Source organism: Mustela nivalis, assembly GCF_964662115.1.
Source record: "Mustela nivalis genome assembly, chromosome: 17".
Taxonomy (NCBI): domain Eukaryota; kingdom Metazoa; phylum Chordata; class Mammalia; order Carnivora; family Mustelidae; genus Mustela; species Mustela nivalis.
This window is the reverse complement of record NC_139036.1, coordinates 39909720-39924947: the sequence shown is the minus strand read 5'-3', so window position 1 is coordinate 39924947 and position 15228 is coordinate 39909720. Positions and strand designations below refer to the sequence as shown.

At 52.8% G+C, this 15228-nt stretch overlaps 1 protein-coding gene across 1 annotated transcript; it reads left to right on the top strand.

Moving 5' to 3' along the window:
• Positions 1-7394: 7394 nt before the first annotated feature.
• Positions 7395-10663, top strand: EPOP (elongin BC and polycomb repressive complex 2 associated protein). Its single transcript, XM_082704965.1, has 2 exons — positions 7395-8963; positions 9103-10663. The coding sequence occupies exons 1-2, from the start codon at positions 7862-7864 to the stop codon at positions 9162-9164; spliced, it is 1164 nt and encodes a 387-aa protein (XP_082561091.1). The 5' UTR covers positions 7395-7861; the 3' UTR covers positions 9165-10663.
• The last annotated feature ends 4565 nt before the right edge of the window (positions 10664-15228 follow it).

Below are 15228 nucleotides of genomic sequence, written 5' to 3'. Positions count from 1 at the left end.
GGTACAGGTGAAGGGAGGTGGGGGGAAGTGTGCAGTTGGAAGGAACAGTATATGCTAAGGGAGGGAGAGGGGGGATCTTGTTGCTTTAGGCACTAAGGGAGTCCTGGATAGCTGAAGGGAGAGACAATGGCACAGGGGACATGGGGGTGGAAGGTGAGGGAACTCATCCCCTCTCCCCAGGAGGACCTGTGGGTAGGGCTGTCAGACCCAGGTAACCCTGCTTGTGAGCCAAATGAATGATTTCACTCTGCATCCGGAAAGCAGTGGGAAGCCGTTAAAAGGTTTGGAGCAAAGAGTAACCCAATCCAGTTTGTGGCTTAGAAGGATAGCTGGTGGCAATACAGAGGGCACAGTGGGGTGTGGGGGGACCGCCGGGGTGGGCAGAAATAGACATGGCCACGTGACTTGCCGAAACGTTGCCTTGGAGGTGCCAGGATGAGCCCTGGGTTTCGGGCTGTTAATATGGGTGGCGAGTGGAGCCCTCCACCGGGCTACGATTCCCTGGAAGTGGGACGTGTGGCAGAGGAGGTGAGCTGCTAATGGCCTGGGACAGGTTGATTTTGCTGAACTTCTGGAACTCCCGAGCTAGAGGCTGGGAGGGCAGTGGAGTGTCTTGGTCAGAGCTGAGAGGAGCAGTGTCTTCTGAGCTCCCCCCTGCCCCAGTGGATGGATGCTAATCGTGGAGTGGGCACAGAAGAAGAGCGTCTATAGAAAGAGGAGAGAAATTCTTGCCAGAGCCTTGAGGACCCCATGACGTCTGGGCTGAGGCAGGGAGAACGAGCCTGCACCCATACCACCAGGGAGAAGTCAGGGAGGAGGGAGGGCACCGGGAAAGCGGTGCCCAGGAGGTGAAGAACTATAGACGGTTCCTAGAAAGAGGAAGTGGCCAATCATGTGGGATGCTGTTGAGAGGTCAAGACGAGAGGACTGACAAGAGCCTGCCAGTTTCGATGAGATGGACGCCCCGGGACTTCAGCAACAGCTATTTCGGTGGCGGGTGGGGGTGGAAGCAGATGGAAGTGGGTTGAGGAGCAAGTGGGAAGTGAGAAACGGAAGACAGTGTGTAGACAGCTCTTGGGGGAAGTTTGGCTGTGAAGGGGAGGAGAGAGGGATGGGGGCTAGAGCCTATGGGGTCAAGGGAAGATGAGGCTTTTAAATGGGAGGGACACACTGATGGAGTGGGCTGCCTGAGACAGATAAGGGATGACTCAGAGGGCGGATGCGTCGGGACCAACGCCAGGATGCCCCCTCTACTTAACAGGGAGAAAGAGATGTTGATGGCTGCTAGTTGGCAGCACATGGGACAGGCACTTGCTTGCTTCTGTTCCTTGCCCATACTGTTTCCTCAGTTGGAATTCTTCTCTCATGCTTCCTTTGGTATTCCTGCTCATCCTTTAGAAACTAAGTGGGAGATCACCTTCTCTGAGAAGACTTCCTTTCCGTATGGTTACCCTGACTTTAATGTTCCAAGGACCATGGTCATTCCTCTGTTGCTTCTTCTCAAATTAGCCTAGAATGTCCATCTCCCCCATCAGCTATGTCCCCATCAACTCTGAGTACCCAGGGCCTGGTCTGGGGCTTGCTTCAAGGGTGGCGGGGGGACGGTGCCCAGTGACTGTGGGGTGAAGAGAGGAATGAACTAACATTAGATACGTGGAGGAAGTAGAGCAGGAGGAGGGCAAGCCTGGAATAGTTCCCAGGGGGATGTGGAGCAGGGGTGGGAAAAGGGAAGAAACAGACGGGGGAAAGGCTAGACTGTTGCCAAGAACACTCACATTTATCAAGGGCTTCCAGTGGACCAGGCAGGAAAGTTAAGTGTTTCTCATTTAACCCTCACAGAATCTCCAGGAGAAGTACTGTCTCCTCATTTGTTCCCTGGCTTCCCCTGGTTTATTAGAATGTAAACTCTCTGAGGGCAGAGGGTTGTCTCCCTTGCTCACCGCTGTACCTCCAACCCTGGACAGGCACACAGATAACAGACACACAGATGTCCAGTTAAATTAGAATTATTGAGAAGCAATAATTTTTCTAGTCTTAAGTATGTTCTGTATTTTTTGGTGCTATATTTGGCAATCCTGTACGTAGCAGATGCTTAGTAAATATTCCTGAATAAGCGTTGCTTGATTGAATGACAGAATGGGGATGCAATCAGTAAATTCCAGATCGTGGGAATTCTGGACGAAAAGCTAGTATCTCAATGAATAAATTATAAAGAGAAAATAAAAAGAGTTAAAAGACAGGCGGGGACACTGACAACTATACTGATGAGGACAAGCATTAGTTAAAGGAGGAATTTCTAGATTAAAAGAGACGTAAGAGACATATCACCCCCTCAACATCCATCTTTGGATCCTAATTCAAATAAGCCAAATTATAAAGGAACAAATAGTATAAGATAATCAGAAATTTGAACGCTGGCTGGCTATTTGAGGATGTTAAAGAGTGAGCATTAATTCTTTTTAAGTCACTATTATCAAATAGCACTGGGGTTATGTTTATTTCTAAAAAGTCCGGGGGTGTCTGTGTGGCTCAGTTGGTTTAGCATCTGCCTTTGGCTGGCATCATGATACCAGGGTCCTGGGATTGAGTCCCATGTGGGGTTCCTTGTTCCGTGGGGAGCCTGCTTCTCCCTCTCCCTCTTTCTTTCTTTCTTTTTTTTTTTTAAGATTTTATTTACTTATTTGACAGAGATCACAAGTAGGCAGAGAGGCAGGCGGTGGGGGTGGGGGGAAGCGGGCTCGCCGCTGAGCAGAGAGCCCGATGTGGTGTTGATCCCAGGACCCTGGGATCATGGCCGGAGCCGAAGGCAGAGGCTTTAACCCACTGAGCCACCCAAGCACCCCTCCCTCTCCCTCTTTCATTCCCCCTGCTTGTACTCTCTCTCTCTCTTCTAAATAAATAAAACATTAAAAAAAATTAAAGAGTCCTTATGTTGTAGAAATATGTATTGAAATACTTAGGAAAGAAACTGTATGATGTCCGGGATTCGCTCCAGGATAATAGAGTATGTTCTCTACCTTAATTGTTCATGGTTACATTCATTCATGAAAGCTCTTTGAAGTATGTACTTAAAATGTGCATTAATTTATATAAATCATACCTCAGTAAAGTTGATTTTTTAAAAATGGGAGTAGGGGAGGAAGCGGGTAGGGGTAAGGATGAAACAAGATGGGCTATGGGTTCATAAGTGTTGAAGCTGGATGCTGGGTACATGGAGGTTTATTGTACCCTTCTGTTTATTTGGTAGGGGTTTGAAAATTTCCATAATAAAAGCATTTTTAAAGAATTGCACGAAGGAAGATGCTATTTCTATTTTACAGATGAAGAAACGAAAGCAGAGGTTAAGTAACTTGCCCCCCAAACTACACAGCTGGTAAGATGATGAGTCAGGAATACGAACAGACCATCTGAATCCAGAATTTCAGCTATTAATCATGGGTACACATTTCCAGAGGGGGTAGAGTAAAGTGTGCTTGTGGCTACGGGGGGGATGCGGCACCACTGGGTGGGAACAGAGCTTGACTTGGGGAATTCTGGAAGTAAGATGGGCATAAATGGTGGTGGCCACATTGCAGTGGGCCAAGAAATGGGTCCCCTTTTAGGTTCGTTGTCCTGGGAGTAGACTTGTGGTTAAGAGTGTGGTCTTGGGACCTCTCTGCCTGGCTTTGAGTCATGGCTCTGACACCTGCTAGCAGTGTGATCTTGGGAAAGTCACTTAAAATCTCTGTCCCTTACTTTCCTTACTTTAACATGGATATTAACAGTAGTGTAAAATGGTGTGGCCAGTGGGGAAAACAGTTTGGCAGTTTCTTAAAAAGTTAGTATAGGGGTGCCTGGATGGCTCAGTGGGTTAAGCCTCTGCCTTCGGCTCAGGTCATGGTCTTAGGGTTCTGGGATTGAGCCCCGCATCAGGCGCTCTGCTCAGCAGGGAGCCTGCTCCCCCCCTCCACCCACACTGCCTGCCTCTCTCCCTACTTGTGATCTCTCTCTCTGTGAAATAAATAAATAAAAATCTTAAAAAAAAAAAGTGTAAGTTTACCATATGACCTGGCAATTCCACTCTGAACATGAAAACCTATGTCCACACAAAGACTTGTGTGTCGGGGTCTGTAACAGTACTATTCATGAAAACGGAAAGGTGGAAACCCAAATGTGATTGGCTACACAAAATACGTTTTGTCCATACCGGGATACTACTTGGTGTGAAAAAGGAAACAGACTCACTAGTACAAGGGACAGCATGGACGAATCTCCAAAACATTATGCTTTTGTGAAGCAGTCAGATGCAAAGACCACATATGCTATGATTCTGTGAAATGTCCAGAAAAGGCAGATCTATACGGACAGAAAGCAGATTAGTCACCCAGGCCCGGGGGTGGGAATGGGGAGTTACCAGCAATTGGAGATGAGGGATTTCTTAGGAAATGTTCTAAAATTGGCTTCTGGTGATGGTTGTGTAACCCTGTAAATTTAATAACAATCATTGACTTGGATACTTAAAATGGGTTATGTATGGTATGTAAAATTAAAAAAAAAATAGAGCCTATCTCCTAGAATTGTTATGGGGATTACGTAACATAAAGTTCCTAGACAGAGACTGGAATGCAGTCAGTGCTCTAGAAGTTACGGTACTGGGCTGGAACTCTGGGGCCACTTCCCGGCAGTGCCTCTTTCCAGGGAAAAGGACAACTGAGCAGGAGCTGCTCCCAAATCCTTGAACAGGGGCCTTTGGGTGAGACCCAGATGGACCACAGAGCAGGGAGGGCTGGATTCCAGGTCTCTCTAGGCCCTTCCTATCCCTTATTGCGGAGGTGTCAGATAGGACCCGCATCCAGCCTGGTCCCTCCTTTTCTCCTTATGGAGAAGAGGGGTTCCAGAGAACGGTGTCGCCTCCTCATCTCGCCAGCTGAGGACGGGGTCGAGTGTCCTCTACCGTAGGCAGTGGGTATTGCAACAGCTGGGCAAGCCGCTCACATCGCGTTTCCACCCTCCTGTTGTGAGGAAGCAACTGTTGTTCCCTTTACACCGGGAGGGACACTGAGATTCAGAGTACCTCAGAGACCTGCCTGGGATGCACAGCAGGAACCCCCAGTCCCAGCCCTCTGAAAATGGAGGCTTGATGACTACAGGTCCTTTCAGCTGGAGATAGTCACACTAACCCCTACTGTTGGTAAAGTATTCCCATGCCCACAACAGAGGCGTTCCCATCTGGGCTGTATTCTGGGGTGTCTGATTCAAGGAATGGGGAGAAGGGAAAGTGGAGGTGGAGGGAATTCCTTCTCCAGGGAAGGACTCCCAACGGTAATGATCCCCAGTAAAGCCCCTAAACTCAGATCTGAAGGACTGAAGTCTTTTGGAGTGGGAGAAGGAAGAGGCCATTGAACTGCACAGCTGGGTAAGATTTGGTCATGTAGTCATACTGAAGAGGACTTGAGTGTTCTCTCCTTATGTCAACACTGTGCTAGGCACAGGAATGCAAATATGAATGAGACCATGGGAGATAAGAGGAGTTTCCCATTTCAGGTTCCCATACGTGGGGCCCAAGCTCCCTCCCCAGGCATCTAAGTGGCAAAGAGGCTGGAGTACAATGGGGTTGAAGCAAAAGCCCTCTGTCCCTCAAGCCAAAGAAATCTATCACTGCTATCTCAGTCTGAGAGTTCTCAGCATTGACTCCCAGAAGAGACAGCTGCGCGGATCATGATCCTTCCAGAACTTTCCTCTTGTAGGTGTTTTGTGGCATTGTGGGGGGAGGTGGTTGCAGAAGGTGCAACCTTCCAGAACTTTCCTCCTGTGTATGGCAGGGGAAGGAGGTTGCAGAAGGTGAGGAGGGGAGCTGAGGCTTTTGGAGCACTCAGGAACCCTGGGGTGTAGACCTGGCAGGACCCCAGGATCTCCCCTCATGACAACTGCCCTGAAGACTTCTACAGAAGATGCTAAGGCGTGAGTATTTGGAGCAATAGAACACCATGCCCTCTAGTTCCTCAAATCCTGGCTCCACCCCAGGGCCTTTGTCTGGGGCCTCTGCAGGAGGGAGATGGGGAGGTAGACCTTCCTAAATCCCTTTCCTCCCAAATGAGATTTGATGATGAGGAGAAAAACAATTCATCTGTTATCACTGCCAGGAGGGCAGGGATGCAAGCTACATCATTTGCCCCCTTCCAGAAACCCTGTCTTACCCCAGCTCCAGAAAGAGATATTCTCTCTCTGACACTCTTCCCCAACTTCCACATTCTTACTCAAAGCTATCATACCAATCTCTTTATATCTCTGGGGATGGGAAGCAGCCATATTCCAATAACCTGATTTTTATCAAGAGAAAAATATTCCGGGGATTCATTCATTCACTCACAAATATTTATGGAGCACCTATTATGTCTGGGTACTGTTTTAGGCCGTGGGGATGCAGCTGTGATTAAACAAAGTTCTCATGGGCTCATTTCCAGACTAATCAGAAACAGACAATAAAGAATAACTACATTCACAGACTTTCATATAGCAGTAAGCTATGCAGAAACTAAAGAAAGTTAAGGCGGACAGCATGTGCTGTGGGGAGGTGGTCTTTCATTATCAGGATTTTTTTGGGGTGGGGGGTGTCAATATTTCTTTGCTTTACTCTCCTTGGGAGAGATAAGAGGGTCTGGGGGTCCCCTCCTCTGGATTCCTCAGCCCATTTTGGTCGCTCAGCTTCAGAGGGCGGCGTCTTGGTATTTAAGAAGGGCCGAAAAGCCAGCCCCTCGGTATTTGGTCAAGGGGTAATTAGAAGCTCATTAGAGAAATGGAAACAATCGTCTTCCGTGGGTGTAATAATACCACCCCTCCACCGCCCCGAATTTATTTTTTCCTTTGTTCATCTCGCACACACTGAATTCCTAACTACTTTTCAACATTTTTTTGAGCCCCGTGTGTGCCAAGCACACTGTTCTAGGGCAACAGAACGGAGAGGTAGGAAACATTCTCCGCCCGCAGAAGTCCCTGCCGTGCCAAGCTTGCAACAACCATTGCCTCAAGTCATCTTTTCCCTCCACACCGTTTTTGTGATTCATGTGTTTATTCGCGCAACCCCAAGAGGGTAGATAGGAACATTCCCATTTTACAGATGTGAAAACCGTGACTGCGAAGGGAAAAACGAATTGTTTTGCGACAACTGCATAGCCAGACGCCACCAGACCACGTGCAGCGGCGCGTTTTGCCCCCTCGCGATCCCACCCGCACATGCTCCTTCTTTTCCTCCCTCCCAGCCGCCGCCGCGCCGGGTCCACGTGTGTGTGTCTGTGTGCGGAATGGGGACGGGGGCGGTGCCGCCGGAGGGGTGGGGTCCGGGCCAACGTCACAGGTAGTGCCGCCCAATCAGCGGCGGGCTCGCGGCCCCGGCGCTGGTATTGGGGCAGCGAGGGGGCAGTTCTCTATAACGCGGTCTCCGGGAGCCAGCGGGGAAGAAAGAAGCCGAGCGGGCGGAAGGCGCCCTCCCCGCCGCCTGGGCCCGGGCACCGGGTGCCGGGCCCGGGGTCCTTCCCGCCTCCCGCGGCCGCCGGCCGCTTTGTTTCCCCAGCCTCTTCGCCCTGGGCTACTCGAGAGGGGCTCCCGCCGGGGCTGCGCAGGGAACGCGGCGGCAGGAAAGGCGGCCGACCGCGCCGGGACTCGCAGGGACCCAGGAGTCCGGCCGCCGGGAGGGCCGCGTGACGAGATCGAGGAGAGAGCCAGAGCTCCGCGGCCCGGGGTTGCGGGTCGGGGGCGCCCGTGAGCAGAGACCTCCCCGTCGAGGGGGGGCGATGTTCCCCTCGCCCGTGGGCTCTTCGGGCAGCCAGGGCACACCGCCGCTGGGACCAGGGCCCCCGCAGTGGGCACCCCCCCGGACGGTTCCATGGAAACTCTGTGCCCCGCTCCCCGCCTCGCAGTGCCGGCGTCCCCGCGAGGGTCTCCCTGCTCCCCGACACCCCGGAAGCCGCGTCGGGGGACCCAGGAGTTCTCTCCGCTGTGCCTGCGTGCCCTTGCCTTCTGCGCCCTTGCCAAACCTCGGGCGTCCTCTTTGGGCCTGGGGCCTGGGGAGCTGGCGCCGCGGCCCCCGGTGCTGCTGGGCCCTCGCGCCCCCCTGTGCACCGGCGGCTGGGCCGCGGATGGCCTGAAGCACCTCACGGGCCCAGCCGGGCGGTCCAGCGATCCGAACTCCCTCGCCGGTCAGGATGCCGACGCCGCAGTGTGCCGGGGCCGCGGCGAGGAGGAAGAGGGAGGAGGCAGTTTCCCGCACTTCGGCTCTCGCTCCGGCTTACCTCCCGGCCGCTGCCCGGCGCCCCTGCGCCCTCGGGAATCTCCGACCAGCTCCGCCTCGGCTCCGCCTCGGCCCGCCTCGGGTCTCGACTTCCAGCTTGGCCCCGCCGCCAGCCCCCATCAGGAGCGCGGTTCCCGGCCTCCGCCGCCACCTGCGGGCCTCTCCACCGAGCCCGCGGGTCCCAAGGCCGCGCCCGAGCCGCCCGCGCCGGGCCAGACGGCCGCAGGCGATGGAAGCCCCCCGCAGGCCGCCCCCGAGGCACCAGCCGCTAGCCCCTCGACGGCCAGCGGACCTCCGGCCGTGCCCGGCGATCTCCGCCAGGAACATTTCGATCGTCTGATCCGCCGGTCGAAACTTTGGTGTTATGCGAAGGGCTTCGCTCTCGACACTCCGAGTTTGCGCCGGGGGCCAGAGCGGCCGCCTGCCAAAGCGCCCGCCCGGGGAACCGCCAAGAAACGCCGGCGGCCGCCGCCCCCCCATCGCAGCGCACAGCCCCGCCGCCCGGCACCGACGCTCCCTACCACGAGCACCTTCAGCCTGCTCGACTCCTTCCCCTGCCCCCCGGCCCTGGTGGTGGGGGAGGACGGAGACTTAGGGCCGGCATCCTCGCTTCGCCTGCAGGGAGACTCTAAGCCCCCGCCCGCCCACCCGCTGTGGAGGTGGCAGATAGGAGGTCCTGCTGTCCCTGAGCCCCCAGGTCTCAAATTCTGGGGGATCAACTTGGAGGAACTTTGAGCCTGAGACCTCTTCTGCCAAAGGGGAAAGGTTAGGGCCGCGGCCAAACTTTGGGCTCGAGGACGGGGCCTCGTTTCTCACATTTGCCTATTCCCTTTTAGGGGCTGCGGTCAGAGGGACCTCAAATGACAGTGATCTTCAAGCACCTAACCGGTTGGGGTGACACCCCCTCCCCCTCATCCTTTGGAGACGAACCAAGGGCTGGAGTCAGGAGAAGGCTTAACGGAAAAAGGCTTAATGACATAGATTCCAATCCCTCCCTTCTTCCATCTCGGATCTCTGGGGGCAGGGCCTTCACCCCAGGGGGAGCAAAGGAGGTTACCGCTCAAAGACAAGGAAAAAAAAAAAAAGAGGGAGAGAGACCTTGGTGATGGACAAACCGGTTGTTTCTGTGGGCGAGCCTGGGGATGAGGGGGCTGTGGTGGGGGTGGGGAGGTGATTGGCAGCTCCCTGGGGGCATCCCCCACCCCCACCATCCAGGCCTTTAACCCTTCATTCCCCTCAGGCCTTCCCCAGCACTCCAAGCCCCAAGGGAGCCTTCGTGGGGAAGAGGGCAGCTTGGGCCAGGGGGAGATCACCCCCTCCCCATTCTTTTCCTAAGCCCTCTCCTCTGACCAAGGCAGGTGACCCCTAATTGGCCAGATCTTCAGCCTCAGCCACTAGCCTTTCCCTTTTGTCCAGTTTTGGAGTTTCTTTCTTCAATTTTTCCTGTTTGCTTTCAGTTTATAAGGTCTGACGGGTGAAAGAGGACCTCCCCCCTGGATCCATCAGCCCCCCTCCCCAGCTTGCTTCTCCTATAGGAGGGGCAAGCCTGAAGGACCTCCTCGCCTCCCAAAGCGCAGCCTTTGCCTGGGGAAAGGGCCAGAGACTGTCCCAGGGAAAGTAATGGAAGGTGGAAGAAATCAATAAAATCAGACCAAACAAGTTGCCTTTCGAGGTCCTCTCCACCGATTTATGGATGGGAGGGGGTGGAGGTAGAGGGCAGGCCTGGGTCCATTCTTTGGATACCCAAACAGCCCCCTCAAAGGCTAGAGAGGAGGCTAGCTGCTCCTTATAGAGGGGGTCAATGAAAGGTTTCTTGCCCCAACCTCCAGGGCCTGGTGGGGCTTGAAGGGGCAACGTTTGGGTTTGAATGGAAGCTGGGCTGTAGCATCTTCAGCTTCCTCCCCTAACTTCAGGCATTTCGGGAGTTGTCAGGGACCTGATGGATCCGATGGGGGCAGGGCCAGGGGATTAGTTTTGAGGTCAGAGGTTCTGTTTTTGGGGGGGGGAGGGGAGAGGTAGGCCTGGACCACAACTGGCAGCTGGGAGGATCCCCTAGAGTCCGAGACGGGTAGAATTGCTTTCCCCTCCACCCAGGTGAGGTCAGGGGAGGTTAGGGCTGAGAGAGACTCCAAGCTGAGGTGTGAGGGGAACCTGGGAGGTGGTAGGTCTGCCCGACAAATGAGGGACCCAGCGAGCCCCTCTGCCCACACTAGTGAATAGCACCCCCATCCCCCCCCCCAAACGGGGTGAGGGAGGAACAGTTCCCACGTACGATACTGGGGAAGGACTTGTCTCCTTTTCTGTGAAAATGCTTTGTAAAAAGTTGTTATTGTTTGCATAGAGCAGATTCTTGAGAAAAACTGTTTTGCGCCACAAAAGTTTTGTTTGTTTTAAAAACCGTCTCTTTTAATTTTTTTTCTGCGTGGGGGGCGAGGGTGGGGGCGGGGTGGGCCGGCGTGGGTTGGGCTTTGCTCTCTTTCTCCTCAACATCTGGCCTTTATGAACCCTGCTGACCTCCCCTCCCCCCTCCAGCTGTGTTGCAGGAAGGAGGGGGGAGGGGGGGGAGAGTGCCTCCCAATCCCGTGCTTCAGGGGTATCTATCTTATTTTGCCCCCCTCCGCCCCGCAAGAATGGGGAAGGCAGAGGAAGAAGGCAGACGTGAGGGGTGGGAAGAGACTCGCCGTGAAGAGGGGGTCTTGTTTGCAAGGAAAAATTCGGAAAGGCAGGCTCCTGTTTTTAAAAAGCCCCCTGCTTGTCGTAATGTGGTGCGGGTCAGCTTTGGCCCTTTGCACCAGCCTGGGCGGGATGGTGCGAGCTCTGGAAGGAGGAGGAAGGTGGGTCGCAGAACACCCTCGGCAGACTCTACTTCTGGGAGCGGTGGGATGTGATGCTGTTCGCTCGCCCTCCCTCCTTCCTCCTTGAAAGGAAAGCATGAAGCATTAAACCTGAGTCTGGAAGGAGTCTGGGAGGTGAGTTAAAAAATACACCTTTTGGCCAGACCTGCAACTGCCCTTGCTTGCTGAATGGTTTAAATTTGGAGAAACTCAAGGCTGGAAGCTTCTCTAGAAGCTTTCCAGTCATTCTGCACAACAGGGGACTGTATTAGTTGTCTTGCGGCTGCCCTAACAATTTGCCACACACTTGGCGCCAGAAAACAACAAAAATCTTTCCTCTCACCCTCCTGGAGGCCAGAAGTCCAAAACTAAGGTGTCAGGAGGGCCAGGCTCTCTCAGAAGGCTCTAGGGGAGACTCCCTTCCCTGCCTCTGCCCCCCTTGGGTGTGGTCGCATCACTCCCATCTGCTTGTCTACATGTGGCCCTCCCCTCTTCTGTTTCTTATAAGGACGCTTACAGGATTTAGGGCCCACTCAGATAATCCGGCAAGATTTCCTCTTGACAACCTTAGTGTAGTGTAGTTACACCTGCAAAGACCCTTGTTCCAAAGAAGGTCACATTCACAGGTTCCAGAGGGAGGGGAGTTAGGACACAGACAGATCTTCTTGGGTGCCACCATTCAGCCCCCTACCGGGAAGGCTCTTCCTTCCTCCCTGTCCTGTTTCCTCACCCTTCGGGCCTGCCCTTCAGCCTCCTCAGGTGTCTCCAGCCTCTGCTCTCAGATTGTCCCTTGTGTTTTCCCTTGTACCTTTCCCTACACAGACTTTGCGTCCTCTGAGGCTCTCCCAGTGGTCACCCTCTGGCAACATGGGGAGTTTTCTTAGCTTCTGCCTGGGTCTCTTTTACTGGGTTTTCTCTTTTCCTTTGGTCTCTGTGGGCCCCTACCTCCCGACAGCTCTGGGGCTGGTCGTCTGCCCTTCCTCATCAGGACCGCCTGCAGGACCCTGAGAGAGAGGGCCTCCTTAAATTTTGTTCCCCAGATGCCTGCCTCACCCAAGGCCAGCCCTGCTCACCATCACCTCTTTCCTCCTGGGAGCCACCCCCATACCCTCTGCTTCTTGCCTCTTAAATCTTTGCAGCTTGACTTCTGCTCCCTGAAGTGGCTTTTTCCAGGGTCACTCATGGTGACCCCCAACCACAAATCCAGTGGTTGCCTCCTGGCCATCCTGACCTCTGGATCCTCCATGACCTCGGCTGCATGTTTGCCAGAGTCTCCCAGTTCCCTCCCGTTACAAGTGCCTGCTCTGTCTTCTGTGCCTTCTCTTCTTTCCCTGACCTCAGGAAGCTTTGAGATACAGGGAGCCCCGTGATGTCCGGGTGGTGTCCACCCTCCGCCCCCGCATCTCCCCATGTGATTCCCTTCATCTCTCCCTCTCAAGGCTTCATTTGGCATTTGCACATCTAAGTGAGTCGAAATTACTGTCCCAGCCTCCTCTCCCTCCAACTCAGCCCCATTTCCTGAACTGATCTCAGAGTGCTTGCTGGCAACTCATACTTTCCTTATTGAAAACCCAGCTCAGTGCCTCCACCCCCGGCCCACATCAGCCCCCCCTGGTCAAGCCCACGTTCTGGATACAGCTTTGCCTTTCTCCCCAAGCTTCAGCCCCTTGAATCCTCACCGGGTCCTCTCATTTGACTCACTGCTGTCTATTTCTGAACCTCCACCTCCCACTGGCTTCTGCAGTACCTCTTTTCTCCTCTCCATCAGGGTGCAGTGGGCACCATGTCAAGTCTGGTTGTTGCGGTAGCCACCTAACTAGTTTCTGTATCTCCAATTTTCCTCTGATCCCCTTACATCCAATTACCTCCTTATTCAGCAGGTCCCCAGATTTTATTAAATGCAGCCTCCTTGACTTATCATTTGGGGCCTTCTAGGATTTGACCCTAACTCTCATGGCCCTGTTTCTTCACTTTATACACTATGTGGCCCATCATATTGGATTGCCTTCCATCCCCAGCCACCCACCTCTTTCTCTGCCTTCCTTCTCCAAAGCCCATTTGAAATGGTGTCTTCCCCACAAAGCCTTTTTTTAAAAAAAATACTTTATTTATTTATTTGACAGACAGAGATCACAAATAGGCAGAGAGGCAGGCAGAGAGAGAGAGCAAGGGAAACAGGCTATCTGCTGAGCAGAGAGCCTGAGGTGGGCCTCGATCCCAGGACCCTGGGATCATGACCAGAGCTGAAAGCAGAGGCTTTAACCCACTGAGCCACCCAGGTGCCCCACAAAGCCTTTTTTGATCCCTCCCGCTGGATGTCATCCATGTCACCTTTAGACCCTTGTTACTCTTTTACGTCTGGGACAGGGATAGTGGAGTGTGGCGGAAGAATAGGGGCTTCTTCGGAGCCAAACACTCCTGCTCCCCTTCTCCACAGAGAGGCTGGGAAGCTACCAGGGGGGAGGGGGGAATCACCTTTCCGACTTAAGCTTTCATTTTGTTGCTTTGACCTTGAGTTATTAACACAAAACGGACACTTCAAAATCACTCCTGTAGTCATAGAAACTTCCCAAGAAGACACCCTCCAGTGTGCCAAGGAATTTCTTTAATTAAGGATAAAAAATTAAGGTTGTTGATGATAAGGTTGTAGTTGTGATTTTTTTCCTTCATCTTGCTAGCATCATCTTGTATCTTTCGCTTCATTTTCTTTAGGTCCTGGATCTGTGTCCTGTATTCCAGGCACCTAATGAGTTATTGCCTAAGCAGAGTGTGTATTTTAAAGGGCTTATTTAAAGGATTGTCCAGCAGCGTGGGAGTGGCACTTGGCAAGGATGCAGTTCTAGAGCCGTCCACTAGATGCTGCTGTCTGCTCGCGCCAGAGGGTGATGCCAGGCTGGAGAAAGGTGGGTGGGGGAAGGAAATAAGTTTTCCATGCAACTGAGCGCATCCCAGGGCTGGGGCCTGGGGAGAGGGATGTGCGTACATGGGACTAAGTCAGGTGCTTTGCATACATTATCTTGTTTTCATAACAATAGATGGGTATTATTTTCTCTGTTTAGTGGGTGAGGAAATGGAGGCTCAGAGAGGTTAATTAATTTTCCTGTGATCACACAGCCGGTGGAGGAACCATTTAATTCTCGTCTGACTGGGTTTTCCCCTAATGGCAATTGTCATAGCAAACACTTATATGGCACTTGCTTGGAGCCAGGCACTGTTCTAAGTGCCTTATGCCTAGTCACTCCTCTAATCTGCAGAACAACACTAACAGGTACGTACTATTATTATAACCATTTTGCAGCTGGGGAAACTGAGGTATAGAGCATTTCAGCTGACACAGAATTGTGCCATTAGAATTTGTGCTCTTTTTAAAAAAAATTTAATTAATTAATTAATTAATTTTAAAAAGGTTTTTATTCATTTATTAATGAGAGACAAAGAGAGAAAGACAGGCAGAGGGAGAAGCAGGTTCCCCGTGGAGCAGGGAATCCAATGAGGGGCTTTGATCCCATGACTCTGGAATCACAACCTGAGCCAAAGGCAGACATTTAACTGACTGAGCCACCCAGACACGCCTGTGCTCTTTTCTTTTTTTTTTTTTTTAAGATTTTATTTATTTATTCAACAGAGAGAGATCACAAGTAGGCAGAGAGGTAGACAGAGAGAGGAGGAAGCAGGCTCCCCACCAAGGAGAGAGCCTGACGTGGGGCTCGATCCCAGGACCCCGGGATCATGACCTGAGCCGAAGGCAGAGGCTTTAACCCTCTGAGCCACCCAGGCGCCCCTCTTTTTTTTTTTTTTTAAGATTTTATTTATTTTTATTTAGAGAGAGAGAGTATACACGTGAGTGAGGGGAGGGGCATAAGAAAGGTGAGAGAGAGAATCTCAAGCAGACTCCACCCTGAGCTGGGAGCCCAGTGCAGGGCCTGATCTTACTACCCCAAGACCATGACCTGAGCCGAAAACAAGAGCTGGACGCTTAACTGACTGAGCCACCCAGGCACCCCCGAGTTTGTGCTCTTAAAGACCACACTGCTGCCAGGTTTCACCGCCTCCACTGCAACCAGCTTCAGACCAGCAGTAGCCTCCCACCAACATCTGGAAGTCACAGAGCTCCGTGCCAAAGACACA

Excerpts from the sequence above, each read along its gene's own strand:
- EPOP (XM_082704965.1), top strand. The coding sequence starts at position 7,862 with ATGGAAACTCTGTGCCCCGCTCCCCGCCTCGCAGTGCCGGCGTCCCCG. Across the intron at positions 8,964-9,102 it reads TGCTGTCCCTGAGCCCCCAG|GGGCTGCGGTCAGAGGGACC; the intron begins GTCTCAAATTCT and ends ATTCCCTTTTAG.